Below are 15574 nucleotides of genomic sequence, written 5' to 3'. Positions count from 1 at the left end.
GATGTTTCACAAGCAGAGGTAAAAAGTGTTCAAGGAAGATTTGATGTTGCACAGGATGGAAATAAAGTTGTTTTGGTTTGTGAAAATACAGGTATGGATGTTGTACTTCTGGAAAAAGTGTCCTTTTGCCATCTATATAACAGATTTGAGCATTGAAAGAAGAAATATAAATTTAAACAAGATGCACAAAAACATAGAGAAATGCAGATGCAAAATATGCCAGCTAAGTAAATGCAAATGTCAGTTCAGAAACAGGTACCAATGCCAGGAGTTTTTCAAGCACAGATGGTCCCACAAAATATGGAAAATGCTCAAATTAATTTAAATATGTTGTCCAGAGCAAATGTGAATTATTTCCAGAGACAAAAACAGAACCCAGTCCAACAGGTTGCTGTGTTTGAAAATGAGAGTTTTAACCCTCACAATTCTGAATTTACCAAGTCCATTGTGAAAGCAGTAGACTTAGTTGCAGGAGTTTTAAACAAAGAAATTACAAACCCAGTTTTAGAAAAATTTGCACCAAAAATAGACCCATTTGAGGAAAATTACCAATTTGTTATTTGTGACTCAGGCCTAGCAGGAAAATAATTGTTTTGCAAATTAAACGGCACAAATTACTGTACACCAGATAATATTTATTTTCAGATTCCTGATGAGGATGTACATTTTAAAATGGCCCAACAAGAGACAGCTGTAGCATTGTTTTCTGAAAAGACTGTTGAAAAATTACCTTCTGATTTGAAATAAATAATAAACACAGAAATAAGAGAGTTCACATAAAAGGATGCCAGATTAATAAAATGTGCAGAACATTTCTTATTAAAATTAGAAACAAATGATGTATTCAGGGAAAACATCATTTGCAGATATTTTACCAAAAAAAGGATTTTTTATGGAATTGATTGAAAGTTTCTTTAACTTTCTGATCACAGGTTCACAGTGTTGGCAGACCAGTTCAAAAGGAACAACAAAAAGAGCAAATCAATTTTAAGCAGGTACAAATTGGGATACTATGGTTGTAGGTTCAGTACCCACTTGGCATTTAACAAAGGATGTCCTGCTTTAAGCAAAATCTGCCAAAGGTGCGGAAAGACAGGACATTTCCTTAAGGTTTGCAAAACCTCTCACACCAAGGTCTTCAGAGTGGAAGTTTTAAGTCAGAAGTAGACTCAGATGACAGTGAAATGATAGAAAATGTAGTCTTACTTAAGGCCATTGTTAGAACCGGGACCCTGGCCGGCCAAGACTCGCGTCGAGGTCAGTCAGGGATCGCCACTTCTAAGTGTCAGGGCAAGGGAGTCACACACCAAGGCAACCCCTACTCGCCCTCTAGGTAACGTGGCACGAGCAGTCAAGGCTAAACTTGGAGGCGATGTAAGTTAAGTATTTGCGCATGCACCCCAGCAACAACACCCAAGGCCCACCACAAAGAAAACACTCCACACAAGGTTATGTAAAAATAGCCTTTGTATTATAAAAATATACATCAGATAAAACACACATCTTATTACACGGTGCCAACAGGCACGGGTGGAATTTACAAGGGATATTTGTACAGGACAGGGCCACCTGGACCACTGTCAAGGGTATCAGCACCTTTAGAAATAATTACTGTAGCACAAAAATATAACAGTAGAGCATACAACCAGTAATCACTGGTAACAGGACCTCTCTAGCACCACCTGTACTAGGGAGAAAACAACCACCTACACGTCACACTACCTGTAGGGGTGCAAAAGCAACACACATGATGTCGTAACATTCAGAGGTATAAAAGGACAAAGAGAACACATGATGAATAATCTACCCATTCAGAGGTGTAAGCAAAACACATGATGCCGTAACATTCAGAGGTGCAGAATCAATAACAATTTCCCCAAACTCACCAGTCACCACCTGTGACTGTCCCGGTGTCCCAATGTCAGGGCCTAAACGTGGCAGTTGCCCACAAAGTGCTGGGCAACTGGAGCAGGGAAAGTTAGCACAAAGTTGGAGCCTCTCTGGGCTCAAAGAACCACCACTGTGGCACTGCGGAGCCTCTCTCAGGCTCTCAGACAAGGGGGGCACTCGAGCCTCTCAGGGCTCGCAAAGCAAAAGGCAGGCTGGAGCCTCACTGGACTCCAAGCCAATGGTGCAGCCTCGCTGGGCTGTGGGGTCCCTCTCTCTGGGGACCCGGGGTCAGGACAAATGCTCCTCAAGAGCCTCGCAGGCTCACGGACGAAATGCCCCTCAGAGCCTCTCTGGGCTCTTAGTAGATGCGCCCACGAGCCTCTCTGGCTCGCCAAACAAGGAGTGTGCTGGACGTTGGAGCCTCTCTGGGCTCTTCAATACACAATGCCCCCGAGCCCTCAGGCTCAAAACACACAGGCGCGAGGTCGCGCTACAGAGAGGGGGCGGGGCGGACACCGGCAATGTGTCCCGACGCTCCCCCCCCTCCTCTGCAGGCACCTACCGGGTTCGCGCTGGTCTCTCCAGCGGAGGCGGGTCTCTCCCGCTGGTCCCGGGGCTTTCCTGGGCGGCGGAGCCTTGCCGGCACCGTACCTCCGTTCTCCTCGCTGCTAGGCTCTTCTTTCTCCCGGCGGCGAGGCGGGACTTCCGGTTGCTTCTCCCGGGGCCGCGCTCTGATTGGCCGGCCGGCCGGAACACTTCCGGGTCGTCGCGGGCAGCGCGGCGGCCCGTTTTAGGCAGGCAGGCGGGCTCCCAGATGATCCGAGGAGTGGGCTCCCTCGTAGATCAATAAATCGGGCAAAGTAAAGCGGCAATGAGCGGGGTGGCACCCGCGCCGCCAAACCACCACACGGGGCGATCGGAGGCCGGGTGGGCACCGGCCTTTGCAGACCACAGCGCTCCTAAGCGCTGCAGGCACCAATAAGCGCTCGTAAGCGCAAAACAGCAACAAAAGCGCTCCCAGGCGCTAGGGGTAAAATCCAGCGCTCTCCAAGCGCTAGGCAGGCGATCTCCACGCTCCCAGCGCCGAAGGGCAGAGAGCAGCGCTCTCAGGCTGCAGGAAAGAAGTCCTCAGTGCTCCCCAGCACTGGAGGACAGGACAGGGCTCCAGCAGGGCTGGAGGCAGGCAGGGGGGCAAGGCTGGGCCAGAGCCAGCACACTGGGTCTCCAGGCAGGGAGACTCCCCAAGTGGCGGTCCTTCTGGCCCCAGCAGCGGCAAAAGCCCCCTCTGGCAGGATTCCAAAGTAGAACAATTTCAGTGGGGACACAGCCCCTTCTTATACTGTAAATTCCTTTGTTACAATGTGCAGGGTGGGGGAAAAACCAGTCGCAGCTGGTTCTGGAGCACTCTTGATGGCCCAACCACCCATTCCTTTCACTGGGGAGGCTAGGGTCATTAGACACACCACAGGGGGGCGGAGCCAGCATTGTGTGGGGAAAACCCAGCCCATCCAGGACCCAGGTACACTCCTCCCACACATCACTCATGCTAATCTCCCACTCACCACCGGGAAGACCCATCCAGACTTCCTGGAGCCTGGCATGCCAGCCAGCTCCAGCCAATCACGCTCCAGCACCCTCACTGTACACATATCTCAATGTCCAGAAGTAGCACTTCCCAACTAGACACATACATGCCGCAGACACCATCTTGCAGCATTCACTCTCACGAGTTCAGGCATACCAAACTCGAGCCTGCACTCCCCACGCATCAGGAACTACCAGGGATACACACATTCCCCATGCATTCCTATGGGAGGGCAGGCCAGCCATACTACACGCACGCACTTTCACTCTGGGACTCAGGGGAAAGTGCGCAGAGACCCAAAAATCACTAACACAGGGTCACAAATAAGGCAAAAAGTCTAGGGGTGAACCTGCCCTGCGGGCCAAGTCCAACAGCCATCATCAACAAAGAGGATATACAGAATCAACCAAAATGCAATGTTCACATGAATGGAGAAAGTGTGGAGATGCTAGTGGACACTGAGTCCAGAATCACCATTCTGTCAAAAGACACATACATTAACCTAGGATGCAAAACTCCACTACAAGGCAGCACCAACATCCCAGGAGCCTATGGGGGCCTCAAAATACAGCTGGAAGGAGTAGTTAATACAGAATCGATGTTCAAGGGGAAAAATACTTCAGCAAATATTTACATAGTAGACTACAATGCCAATATCCTCAGCTGGTTGGAACAACAGAAGCTATGAACAATAAAAAATGCATGCCAACCTCCTTATATGTTCAGTATCCAAGAAGACAATTCAGAAACAATTCTTGAAGTGCACAAAGGGGTATTCAGACATAAACTTGGCTGCTTAAAGACTTTCAAACATAAGATAATCTTAAAGGAAAGACAATGCTGTCAAGCAATGTGTAAGGAATGTACCCTTGTCAGCCCGCACTGAGGTCAAAGCCATTCTAAAGGTTAGCACCTTTGGTTGTACAAATTACAAACACATAAACAGGGCCTAAATGATGAAATTCCCTGGAACCAATTTAGTACAGGCTAGGTTTCCCTAAGTATGACAGCAGTAGTTACTTCATGGAATCAAAATTGTGAATATACACCTGGCAAAACACACTGTGGTGTGTTAGTTTTACCATCTACCATCCACCACCTTTGACTCAGATTTAGATATCTATAGATATAGACAAATATATCACCAATTAAACATTGCTTCTATGTTGAGTCATACCTAATCTTAAAACGTTTTTTTCATTAATTGCTGCTTAGACTACAACTGATTACAGTTCCAGTCACATCCTTACCATCTAGGAACCCCTCTTTGATAAGGGAAGAAACATATACACCATCACTTGATAAATAGATATTATTTTAAGTTGGCACTACAGACTTAATTGATACGTTTCAAGAATTATTTTTTTTGTTTGCCTACGCTTAAGTATACATCGTTTCTTAAAGATGAAAGACACAATTATAACATCTTATTTTATGTTTGTTCAAAAACGGCGCGCAAAAAACTACACCCCCCCACCAGGGAGACTACATATCCCAAGATCCCATCTCTGTCATGTGCTGCTCTGAGCTGGAGAGACGTGCAGACTGAGTAATGCTATACTCTGTAAACATAGCCAAGCCCCTGGCCTCCACATATCCACATTTTCCATGATCTAAAGCAGAATACCGATACATTTTTCTCAATCAAAGCACTATGATTACGAGCAAACCAGGCCATACTGGCCAGGCACCGGGGAAACATAAAAATCAGTTGTCTACAACCCTTCTCTATTGCAAGCAGGGGAGCTGAGCCAAATATGTATTGGAATGGGATGGGGCCCTTCAGAGGCGTAGCTAGAGCTTCTGGCACCCGGGGCTATCCCTCAGATTGCCGCCCATGGCAGGTAGCAGGGTGGGGGTGCTGGGGAAAAAGGACGGCAAGCACTTGAGAGTTCTGAAAGGTGCATCATGAAGTCCCACTGCCCTGGCTGTTGTCCAATACAGTACAGGCTGTGCTGCGTGCGTGCTGCACACTAACTGCCAGATTCATCAAAGACCTGTTTTGCGAGTCTGTAACAGCGATTCATAAGGAATCGCTATTACAGACTCGCAAAACGGGATTCATGTAGGAATCGCTAAATAAATTGAGATTCCTACACATTCCTTATTTGCGATTAGCAAATTGCTAATCGCAAATAAGGAATAACTCCCCATTCAATCCTATGGGCCTAAAGGCTTATAGGAATGAATGGGGAGTTATTCCTTATTTGCGATTAGCAATTTGCTAATCGCAAATAAGGATGCGATTTCAAGGGTGCTAGGGGTGTCCAAAGGACACCCTGTAGCACCCCTGAAAGGTAATCTACATTGGTGTTGCGCACACACATGTCCAAAGGACATGTGTGTGTGCAACATGCAACTTAGGAAAATGCTTTTAAAAGCATTTTTCTAAGTTTTCGCTATTTACCACGAGGTTTGACCTCGCGGTAAATAGCGGCCCGAAATTGCAAATTCGCAATTTGAAAATGGACGATGAATTGCATTTAAGGAATCTAAAATAGAGACTCCTTAAATGTAATTCCTCGCAAATTTGCGAATTCGCTATTACCGATTTTTGCATTTGGTATGATGAATCCCAAATGCAAAATTTGCGCTCGCAAAGGGCCAGATTCTGAGAATCTGGCCCTTTGCGAGCGCTATTCACCTTCATGAATCTGGCTGTTAGTACATTCTTCAATTTCTACCGAGTTTTGGCTTAAAAAAGATGAAACCATAAACCAAATGATAAGAAAGCAAAATGTACTCCTTGAGAATTACTTTATCGTTGTTTGTTTTAGGACATTGACCGGGCTGTTTCTCAGCCTTCACTTTTGTCAGAGTGGCAAATGAACCTCCCATGGCCTCATATATTATCTCTGGAGCCCAATAGAGTCAACTGTGTAGCTTGGCTCTATCGCGCCAAAAACCTCCAGCTGATTATTGATATACATGTTCTGTCTGGTGCGATGCTTGTAAGGGACTCTCATAACTGCCGCAGAGCATTGCCTGGCTGTGAACAAGGAGGACCTCGATCCCTCTCGCTGCCATAATACAAGGGTCAGTGGCTGAACCATCTCGAAATTGATTTGTTATAAGAGGTGTGTAAAGGATCGTCCTACAGTGTAGAGTTTCACCTAACCTGTTAATCCAAAAATACACAACACATTTCATACGGAGGGCATGGGGATTAATGGGCAACCATTTGTCATCAACCATTCAGCTGTTGCGTTATATTTTCTATACACTTTTGTTTAGTATTTTAGAAACCGAGATGGTGCAGATAAGCCAGGGTTCTGACAACAAAGAGCAGGTGAAGATTCTTTTTTATGGGTCAATAAACAGCTTTAAAATTGAAACATTTTTTATTCTGTTCTAGGACGTAGCTGGTTTATCCTGTATATTCAAATATATCAGTTAAATGATTTATGGATGTTTTAGCCGAAATAAATAAATGAATGAATGAATAATATGTATGTCGTCGACTTGACCATGATGTGAAGTGGCGACCTGCAGACCACACACAGAAACAAGGAATACTCTGCTCCCTGAGCTATGTTATGTGTTAGAAACATCTCTGAACTCTGTATCCATGTACCTGCTTAATTTCAGGGCCTGGCCCACTCCACCACCCCTTCCATAACCTCTGTTACACCAATATAAACACCATGGACTGTTGTATACATGTCCTCGAGGGTGGTCTGGTGGGTTTGAAGTGGAATAGCACAGAGTAACAACTACCGAGTATTTAATTATGCATAGGAAGACCTCCAGATCTTTTTTTACTGTGACCCACCGATTTCCTTTACATTTTACTGCTTTGAATAGGGTTGTTGCTGAAAACCACGTTATTCCCCATTCTTACTCAAAAACTCGCAATAGGCCACTAAATGGAGATGGTGATAAGGCCTGGAATTGGCAACACTGGACCCCCACATTACCGGCCACTTTGGAATGAGCGCGTTAATGTATCAGTGTGCCTCAAATGTGCACTTGGTGGTGCCATTTCATGTTGAAATATGTGCCGGAACACATCTTACCCAGTTGCTTACAGCCCAGGTCTGTTGAGATGCAGTGATACACAGTCAACATCAAGTCCGAGGGAAACAGGCAGAACTGGTCGCTCAGGAACCCAACAGACAGTGGCTCCACATACAGTGGGCCTTTCGTATGCGTCTAAGCTCCCCAGTAGCAGGTCCTTAATTGAGCAAAACCAGGCGCTAGACTGTTCCTCCAACTGCGGGGAGAGAACCCCCGTGAAAGGTGTGCCGAAGCACCCTCTCAAGAGTGGGGCCATAATGAGGAGTGAGGAAGCGGCCCTGTGGAGGACGTGATGCGTCACTGCTGCGTTTTCAGCACGGGGCTGGCCAAAAATTATGCCCAGGCCGTCATTGGTAGCGCTTTCGCGCTACAAGATTGACGGCCCTGGGAAACACAAACTCAGTACATTGCACACTTCACACATAACTGCACGTCACGTGTACATTTGCTCCGTGCTCGTGTGGGTGTGGGGGTGGTGGATGTACTGTGTACATAATTCACCTTCGGGCGGCGGCCTTTCGACACTGGTGGCCCGTGGTGGCGACCGACTTTATAATATATTTGGGGACACTGACACTACTACCAGTGATTGACAGTAGTGTCAGTGAATGTCCCCAAATATATTATAAAGGCAGCCACCGCCACGGATCACCAGTGTCGCAAGACCCCCACCCCAAACTAGTGCTGCCTGGGGCAGACCGCCCCCCCCCCCAGCTACACCACTGGGGCCGGTGATGAAGTAAGTGTTTTGCAAGAGGCAATGCCACGCTGTTTGTTTTCTCAACATGCATTTTTGGCTAATACCTTACAATGGGGACTTAAAAACACCCATATTATACTTAAGTTCTAGTATTACTTTTAATTATTTCTGTTGTTATCACCAGATTTCTCAAACGTCCGGGTGAGTGGGTTTTAGCAGTACAGAGCCTAAAAACGCCTTTAGGTGAAAGCCTGGCCCTTTATTTCATCTCAGTTCAGAAATATCCCATAATAATATGCCCAGTAGTCTATTTGTCATTGTAAAGAATGATGGGAGGATTTTGCTTACACAAGGCAGAGAGATAGAACAGTGTCCCGTTGCCTCATACCACATTTGTGTGAGTGGCATTAAATGTCTTCTTCTAAAAGTGTGTGTATGTGATCACAATAAAAAACACAATGTTTGGGAAAACTACCCATACACTTATCTCAACATGCTGGTGTGCATGCAGAGGAGAGAGCTATTAATTATGCATATGTTCATGCAGAGGAGAGATCACTTAATTGGTGCATCATGAAGGATGTCCTTATCTTTTGTATTTTTTTTCCCTATTTAAATTTCAGGTAATATCCCAATAGTGGCAAGTATTACGTGCAACGAGCATGCCTTGATTATTTCCATGCCACATAAAAAGAACCACATGTTAGACGCGTCATTGGGTAGTAACCTACTTATGAACTTACCCTGACAAAAGCCCAGCTTTAGGTAGGTCGATACAACAGAACTGAAAATGTTGGAGCTTTAGGGTCATAGGACCATCACATACTTACGCCCTTATAGTGTTCATTTTTAACCTTCCCACCCACTCAACTAATAAAGGGATACCTTGGGAGTGGGTGAGGAAATGTATCTTTAATGTTACGCCCCCGTATATATACCTTTCTTTTTAAGAGCCCCTGAAATATGGTCGAGCCCATCCTGACCTTAAGGAATCAGGGTGAACCCAATGATGAAGCACACAACTACTAGAGTGGATGAGGGTTGCATAAAGAAAAGGGTATTTTTCCTTTTCCACTCTAATAAGAGTGGTGTATAGGTGTGGCGCATCACAGATCCCACGCAGTCCTTTATGGAGTCTTTGTAGCTCCTAAAGGGGTTGTTTTAGGTTAGCAGTATTTGATAGGGAGGGTGTATCACTTTATCCTCACTTCAGAGGACCTCTCTACCCTCTAAGGGCCAATAGGTTTTTAGGACCTTAAAACCCCTTTCTTTTTGCAGAAGTGTTTGTTAGCCATTGCTCTGTCTGTGCCAAGACGGATAAAACCATGATCACACACAGGTGCTCATGTCCTCTGTAGAGTTGCCTGAAAGTCCCTGGATAAAGACCAGCATAAACTTTATTGGACTGCTGTATACTGTGCCCCTAGAAATGTGTTATGCCATGGTTAAAGTAGATTACTTCCGAAAGTGGTTTGAGGTTAATTTTGTGTATCAACCCACCACCTCCGAGGTGGTGAAATTCCTGAAGGAATTGTTCTGTAGGGATGGTTTCCATCATCAGTTAGTTTTTGATAATGGAGTTCAATTCGTGTCCCAGGAACTAGTTACGTTCTTGAAAATAAATGGCATGGAACATGTAAAGCCATCTTTGCACCACCCCCAAAGTAATGGCCAAGTTGAATGGCCAATAGCCTAATCAAGGAAAACATTCAGATGACAGTAATGTCTTACATTCCCATAGAGGCAGCCCTTAGGACCAGACTATGGTCATATCCACACAATACCACGGGTAGAAGAACTCCCTTCAAGTTGCTCAGGGGTGAAGTAGCCATCACCCACTTACAACCATACTGGTCTTTAGCATGGAGGATGTGGGAAAGGAAGAACATAAAGGAAAAGGAGACCAAAATAAGAAGTTTGGTAGACAACCGCCAAAAATGAATGTGCAGCAACTGCGATGCTAGCAATGTAGTCAAAGAGATGTTTTTGAGGGATGGGGATGTGGTGAGAGTAAAATATCCTAGAAAAGGAGCTAACATGAGCAAGTACAGTGAACCTAGACATGGGGCTAAGACCAGAGGCACTGCTGTTTTATTACACAATGGCCAGTGGTGGAATGGATCACATTTTGTTAGCATCAGACCTCAAGTACCAGTGGGCAGCCAGGAGGCTGTTCAAGGTAGCGTACCTGAATCAATCAAAGATGCCAGCAATAGTGAGCAATGCCAGTCAAGCAATGCTATTGCTACTGATGGAGCAGGGTTTGAGAAAATAAAACCTGCTTCAATTGAACACTCAGTGTGCTGTGAAAAATATTATTACACAACTTTAAAATAAGGGGAAATGCTTTTGCACATGCTTGAACTAATGTGTATACTAATGCATGAAAACTAGGCCAAGAAGTGACTTATTTAAAAGACTAATGCTTCTAATGTGCACGATAATAATAATTCCTAGGAATAATACAGGTTGTGCGTGGGATAGTGCAATGCTGCAATGGTGCACATTGAACATTACATTTCATATAAAATAATAAATGTTTGTGTTTTGGTCTCTGTAGAAAAGCAAGCATGGGCCTACACTTCTGCATGCCAGTTTGGGGTTAATATTGGCTAAAGAAAATAAATGAATTAAAATGGGCTTTGAATAAGAAGAGAGAATGCAAAGGCATGACAAAATGACCTTCATGGTGTGCTGACTGACTGCCAAACTTCGGATATCAGTAGACCCGAACATCTTCCTTCACGAGATGGCAGAAGCAGCACTGTTTATTTACATGAGTTTGATTTAATTCATTGCTAATTATTTTCTCTCCCTGATAATCTATGTTTTTGCATTTGTGTGACTGTACTTAATGAGTATTCATTTCACATTATTTGCGATAAACATAAATTATACATACTGAGTCTGTTATTATTTAGTAGGATAGAATGAGTACATAAATATTATTATCAACCTTTCAACTTTATATCTATCACCACTATTAATGAAGAGAAATGCAGGTTCTGGTGCTTGTGGTAAGTTAGGTATCAACTTACTTCACACAAAACCCCAGCGTGAAGGGATTAGTTGTGTAGTGTAAATGGGACTATGTTTATGAAAATCTTATCGATCCCTGATCCCTGGGGGCCAGATGTATCAAAGGGTTTTGCCCATTCTGTGTCTAGGGTAAAATGTGTTGATACATATGGCCCGTAATCACTACATGTGGAAATTCTTCGAATGTTTCTTTTTCTACAATTGCAATTCACCCTAATGGTAGGGTCCTGACTAGAAGAACAATTGTCCTGCCTGTCAGATTCAACGATTATATATTGAACTAATTGTTGATACAAGGGACAAGATGTAATGTCCTGTAAACTTAAATTGCTGTGTAATGCACTTGATAGTGTTATGTAACCCTTGCATCGCTACTTCCCTCTTTCCCCTCCCACCCAGTGTTTGTCCGTGTGGCAAACGCAGCACGTGGCTTTGGAATTTTCTGGGGAGCGGGAAAAACGTAAGGCCATTAAATGGCATTCTGTTGAGAGCATTACAGTAATAAGGGAGTGTTTCGCCTGACTCTCGTTGCAGCGATACTACTTCACTCAGCAGGAATAAGGCCCAGTTTGCCCCTCATCAGCAGGCCGCCAGCAGGATTCCTTCAAGTGTTGGCATGAGGCGGCTCAGCAAAAGCACATTCTGACACTCATGCATGGGTGGGAAGAACACCTTCTAGGCCTATTCCTCTGCCTCGCACCAGCAGAGTGCTGAAAAGAAAAAAAGAGAACAACAGTGGGAAACTGTCAATATTCAGAAATGGATAATCAAGGAAATTAGCCACTCGGTCAGATAGAAGGCTGGTGCCCAAGGCACACCAAGCAGTAGGTGGGGTTTTCATATGCTCATTAAGGGACACTATCTGAAAGGTGGAAAGTCGTATCATGATGGTGTCATTAAGTCTCTGCCATTGAGTCACACTAGGTGTGGCAAACATGGCTGTGGACCCACCACCACCGCCACAAGCACATGCACAAGTGCCACAGCAAGGGAGCTCACCATAATTTCCTCCATGGCAGCATTACCCCTTTCAGCAAGCTAATTGATCCCTCCTCTAAATCCCCAGGTGGAAGACCTGGGTTGGACGGCTGATGGAACAGTAAAATGGTCCCTACTGCTATATTTCATAGAGGAAGAAGCGCATAAACTTTTTGAAAACCTCCCCCACAACAATTATGATGCAGCAGTGGCAGCACTATACTCACACTATTCCCAAGTGTGAGAAGCTCATTACAAAGCTACATTTGACTAGTGAATTTACCCAACAAAACGCCACTGTTTTTACCTGAAAACGAGTTCATTATGTTTAAGATGATGTATTATTCTGGGTGACTTATGCCACATGAATTGGAGAGTCCACAGGGCATGTCCTATTGGGTGGAGGTGTTAGCACCAGTGAGGGAAGTCCTGGGACCAATAGGATGCCCTGTGACAAATGACATGGGTTTGCCAATATTAGGTCCATGCTCCCCACTTCTAAAGCATCACTGACAGCCAAATAAATCTTTGGTGTGAAATTGCTTGCGGGTTGTGAAATTAGCAGTGGATTCCTACTTAAAACTAAAAGATGCTCCTTCCATAGCTCAGTGCGATGCTCACCTATCGAATAATATGGCAATGGAATGGTCACCCAAAGCCCTTTTTTAATCATAATCATGAACTGAAGAACAATGGCACCCTCTGTTGGGATGTTCTCTTTTGGTCTACTTAAGCTGTCCTGCCCTCCCGGATAAAGGGGCACTAAACCTACCTTCTTACTCAGGGGATGTTGTTGCAATTTATCAAAAGGGAAGTACTCAAGGAGGGTTTTCATTCTCTGTATGCCACCATCTCTTGAATTGTCTCATCAATTTAGTAATATGGAAAAGCTGGAAGGGTTTTATTTGATCCGTTCCCCCAATCAGGATACAATTTCTGGTCAGGGAGGAGGGGTGGCTCTCTTTCCTCTGTTTCGTAAAATTCTAGAAACAGTGAGCTTGTGAATAAACTTCTATTTACTTTTCTTTCTCTTGAATGTCATCCATTGCCATATATGTAAAAACCTATTACAAATTACATGTTTAAAAATAACCACATATGTTCAGAATCTGTGAAGACACTGGAAAATGCCCACTGTAATGAACAAAAAAATTAAACACGGAAAACAGGAAACTCGACTTATGAAGCGCGATTTATTAATGTTGGCCATTTGATCCGTTTTAACAGGCATGCTTTTTGTCTTAGTCAATGGTGCTCAAAATGCATAGAGACAAGGAATGTTGGGTAATGAATTACGACCTTAGAATAGCTACATGGGTATTCCCTTCACTGCCCCTATCATTGCACAAGTGCTTAATGCAAAAATAGGAACCATAGAGTAGCATTTACTAGTTGGGAATGTGTGAAAGGACAGTAGATGAAGGTTGCTTTCCATGACAGTTGGGTACATTTTTTTGTTGTAAACTAGCATTTCCATTTCTAAACATGGTGACCCTTGAAAGGACATTCGTTGTCCTCTTTCCTATTAAGCACATATTTACATACTCAGAAAACTAAAAATAACGAAACTATTGATTCTGTAGCCCGTGTAAATAAAGAAAAAGGCCTAAACAAATTGAGTGCCGAGTAACAGCAATTAATCTCTGGTTTCATTGCAGTATCACGTGGTGAAATCGACGCATGTAGTCAAGCTCCCAGATAATTCCAGCCTGGAGGTCATCAAGGCAAATCACGCATGGTTGTCTTCATCCTCTGAAGGGAACAGAAATCATTATCACTAATAATAACCGTGACATGAAAACATGGCCGACCTACATCTATTTAACAAGGTCACAGGCGCCCATAACAGAACACATACAGTGACTACACCTCCTGCGGGCCCAGCAGAATTGATCCTGGATTGACTCCAAATTGAATGTAACTTTTGTTATGTTGCTAGTATAAGAGTACATTTTCTTGGGAGATCAGCTACTATTCTGGTTACAAGTAACCTGATGATAGTTTTATAAATAGGGAACCTCAAATAGAGTTTTGAAGGGAATTGAAAATCCTCTTATTTCTTGAGGAAACTCAAAACGTGGAGTAGAATCCACTGGCTACATTTCCTCAAACAATATATTATCCCTGTAATGGAGGTAATTCTACTGTCTCCGTAATTAGAGATTTCTCAAGAAATTGAAAGATTTCCATTTCACTCTAAACGAGTTTGCGAGTCCCTAACAAAGGTGCAAGAAATAAGATTAACCAGTAAATAAACCAGAGATTGGTCTTCTAAAATAAAAATTAAATAGGCATTAGCAAACCCATTAGCTCTGCCATTAGTAGACTGTCTTTTGCTTTGTCACGATTTTTGTAAAACATTTACATTGAGTGAGCTATGGTTCTCAACAGTATAAAAAATATATATATATATTTTAGGATCAAAAACACATTTGGCTATTGTAGTCCTTGAAAATGAAGGGAACTACTTTGTGTGCGGATGTATTTCTTCGGAAACAGCAAAATGCAAACACTCACAGTGAGGTTAACCAATGGCTGAAGTGGGCTTATACTCTACCGCATGCTGTATGAGTGGAAGAAAAATGGGAATGACAATGCAGCAGACCAATGAATGAAGAGGACAGACTGAAAGCTCCAATAGGTAAGTTAAAGTTAACTCAGAATTTCTGTGGAAAGCATCTATTGTTTCTTTAATAACTTTGATGTTGTTTGTAAAATCTGCATGAAACTTTCCAAAGAAAACAGTTATTCACTTTGACTCCTCCTTGGAAAGTTCCATCCTGATCGGTCAAGTGTGGGCCAAGAAAAAAGAGGGGTTCGAAGAGCACAATTTTCCATGTGAACGAAAGTTGAGCTCCTATACAGAAAAACGGCTAAATTAGGCAAAAAGTTAGAACTTCACTCAGAAAGTGAGTATTCTGTTATTTGGTGTCAACCCATTCGGCTATTTTTGACAAATTAGCATTTAAAATAGTGATCGTGGTAATGAAGTTAACATTGGTAAAACGTTACAATGGCATAAGCCACCTACCTGGATCCCAGAGGATTCCAATAAGGTGGTGACACTAGTTCCCTAATCCTCCTGAGACTTGCCCTCAGTTTACAGTAGGAGAAACTGCTCTGGTGGCAAATCCCAGGGGGAAGGGTGTTGGGATGGAGAGAGCCTGTAGAATCAAAGATGCAGTGGCAAATCTACTCAACAGCAACAGTGCAGCAAGCATTCACACCAGTCTGATGAATGGTACCCACAGATTTTGTCACACGAAGGGAATATTGAACTGAGACTACTGGTACCACAATGCACTACGCAGACACGCCTATCAGGCACAATGTGAACACCTTTATTAGACTCACCTGTGATGCTG

At 43.8% G+C, this 15574-nt stretch overlaps 1 protein-coding gene across 1 annotated transcript in view; it reads left to right on the top strand.

Moving 5' to 3' along the window:
* LOC147697869 (uncharacterized) overlaps window positions 1-15091 on the top strand; it is a 46316-nt gene extending 31225 nt beyond the window's left edge. The window contains exons 3-4 of the mRNA XM_086936151.1: window positions 933-995; window positions 14948-15091. Of these exons, the coding sequence (XP_086792277.1) occupies window positions 933-995; window positions 14948-15091 (207 nt within the window). The remainder of the gene's footprint in view (window positions 1-932; window positions 996-14947) is intronic.
* Window positions 15092-15574: the final 483 nt, after the last annotated feature.

Source organism: Lissotriton vulgaris, chromosome 8, assembly GCF_964263255.1.
Source record: "Lissotriton vulgaris chromosome 8, aLisVul1.2, whole genome shotgun sequence".
NCBI lineage: Eukaryota > Metazoa > Chordata > Amphibia > Caudata > Salamandridae > Lissotriton > Lissotriton vulgaris.
This window is presented reverse-complemented; position numbering and strand designations above follow the sequence as displayed.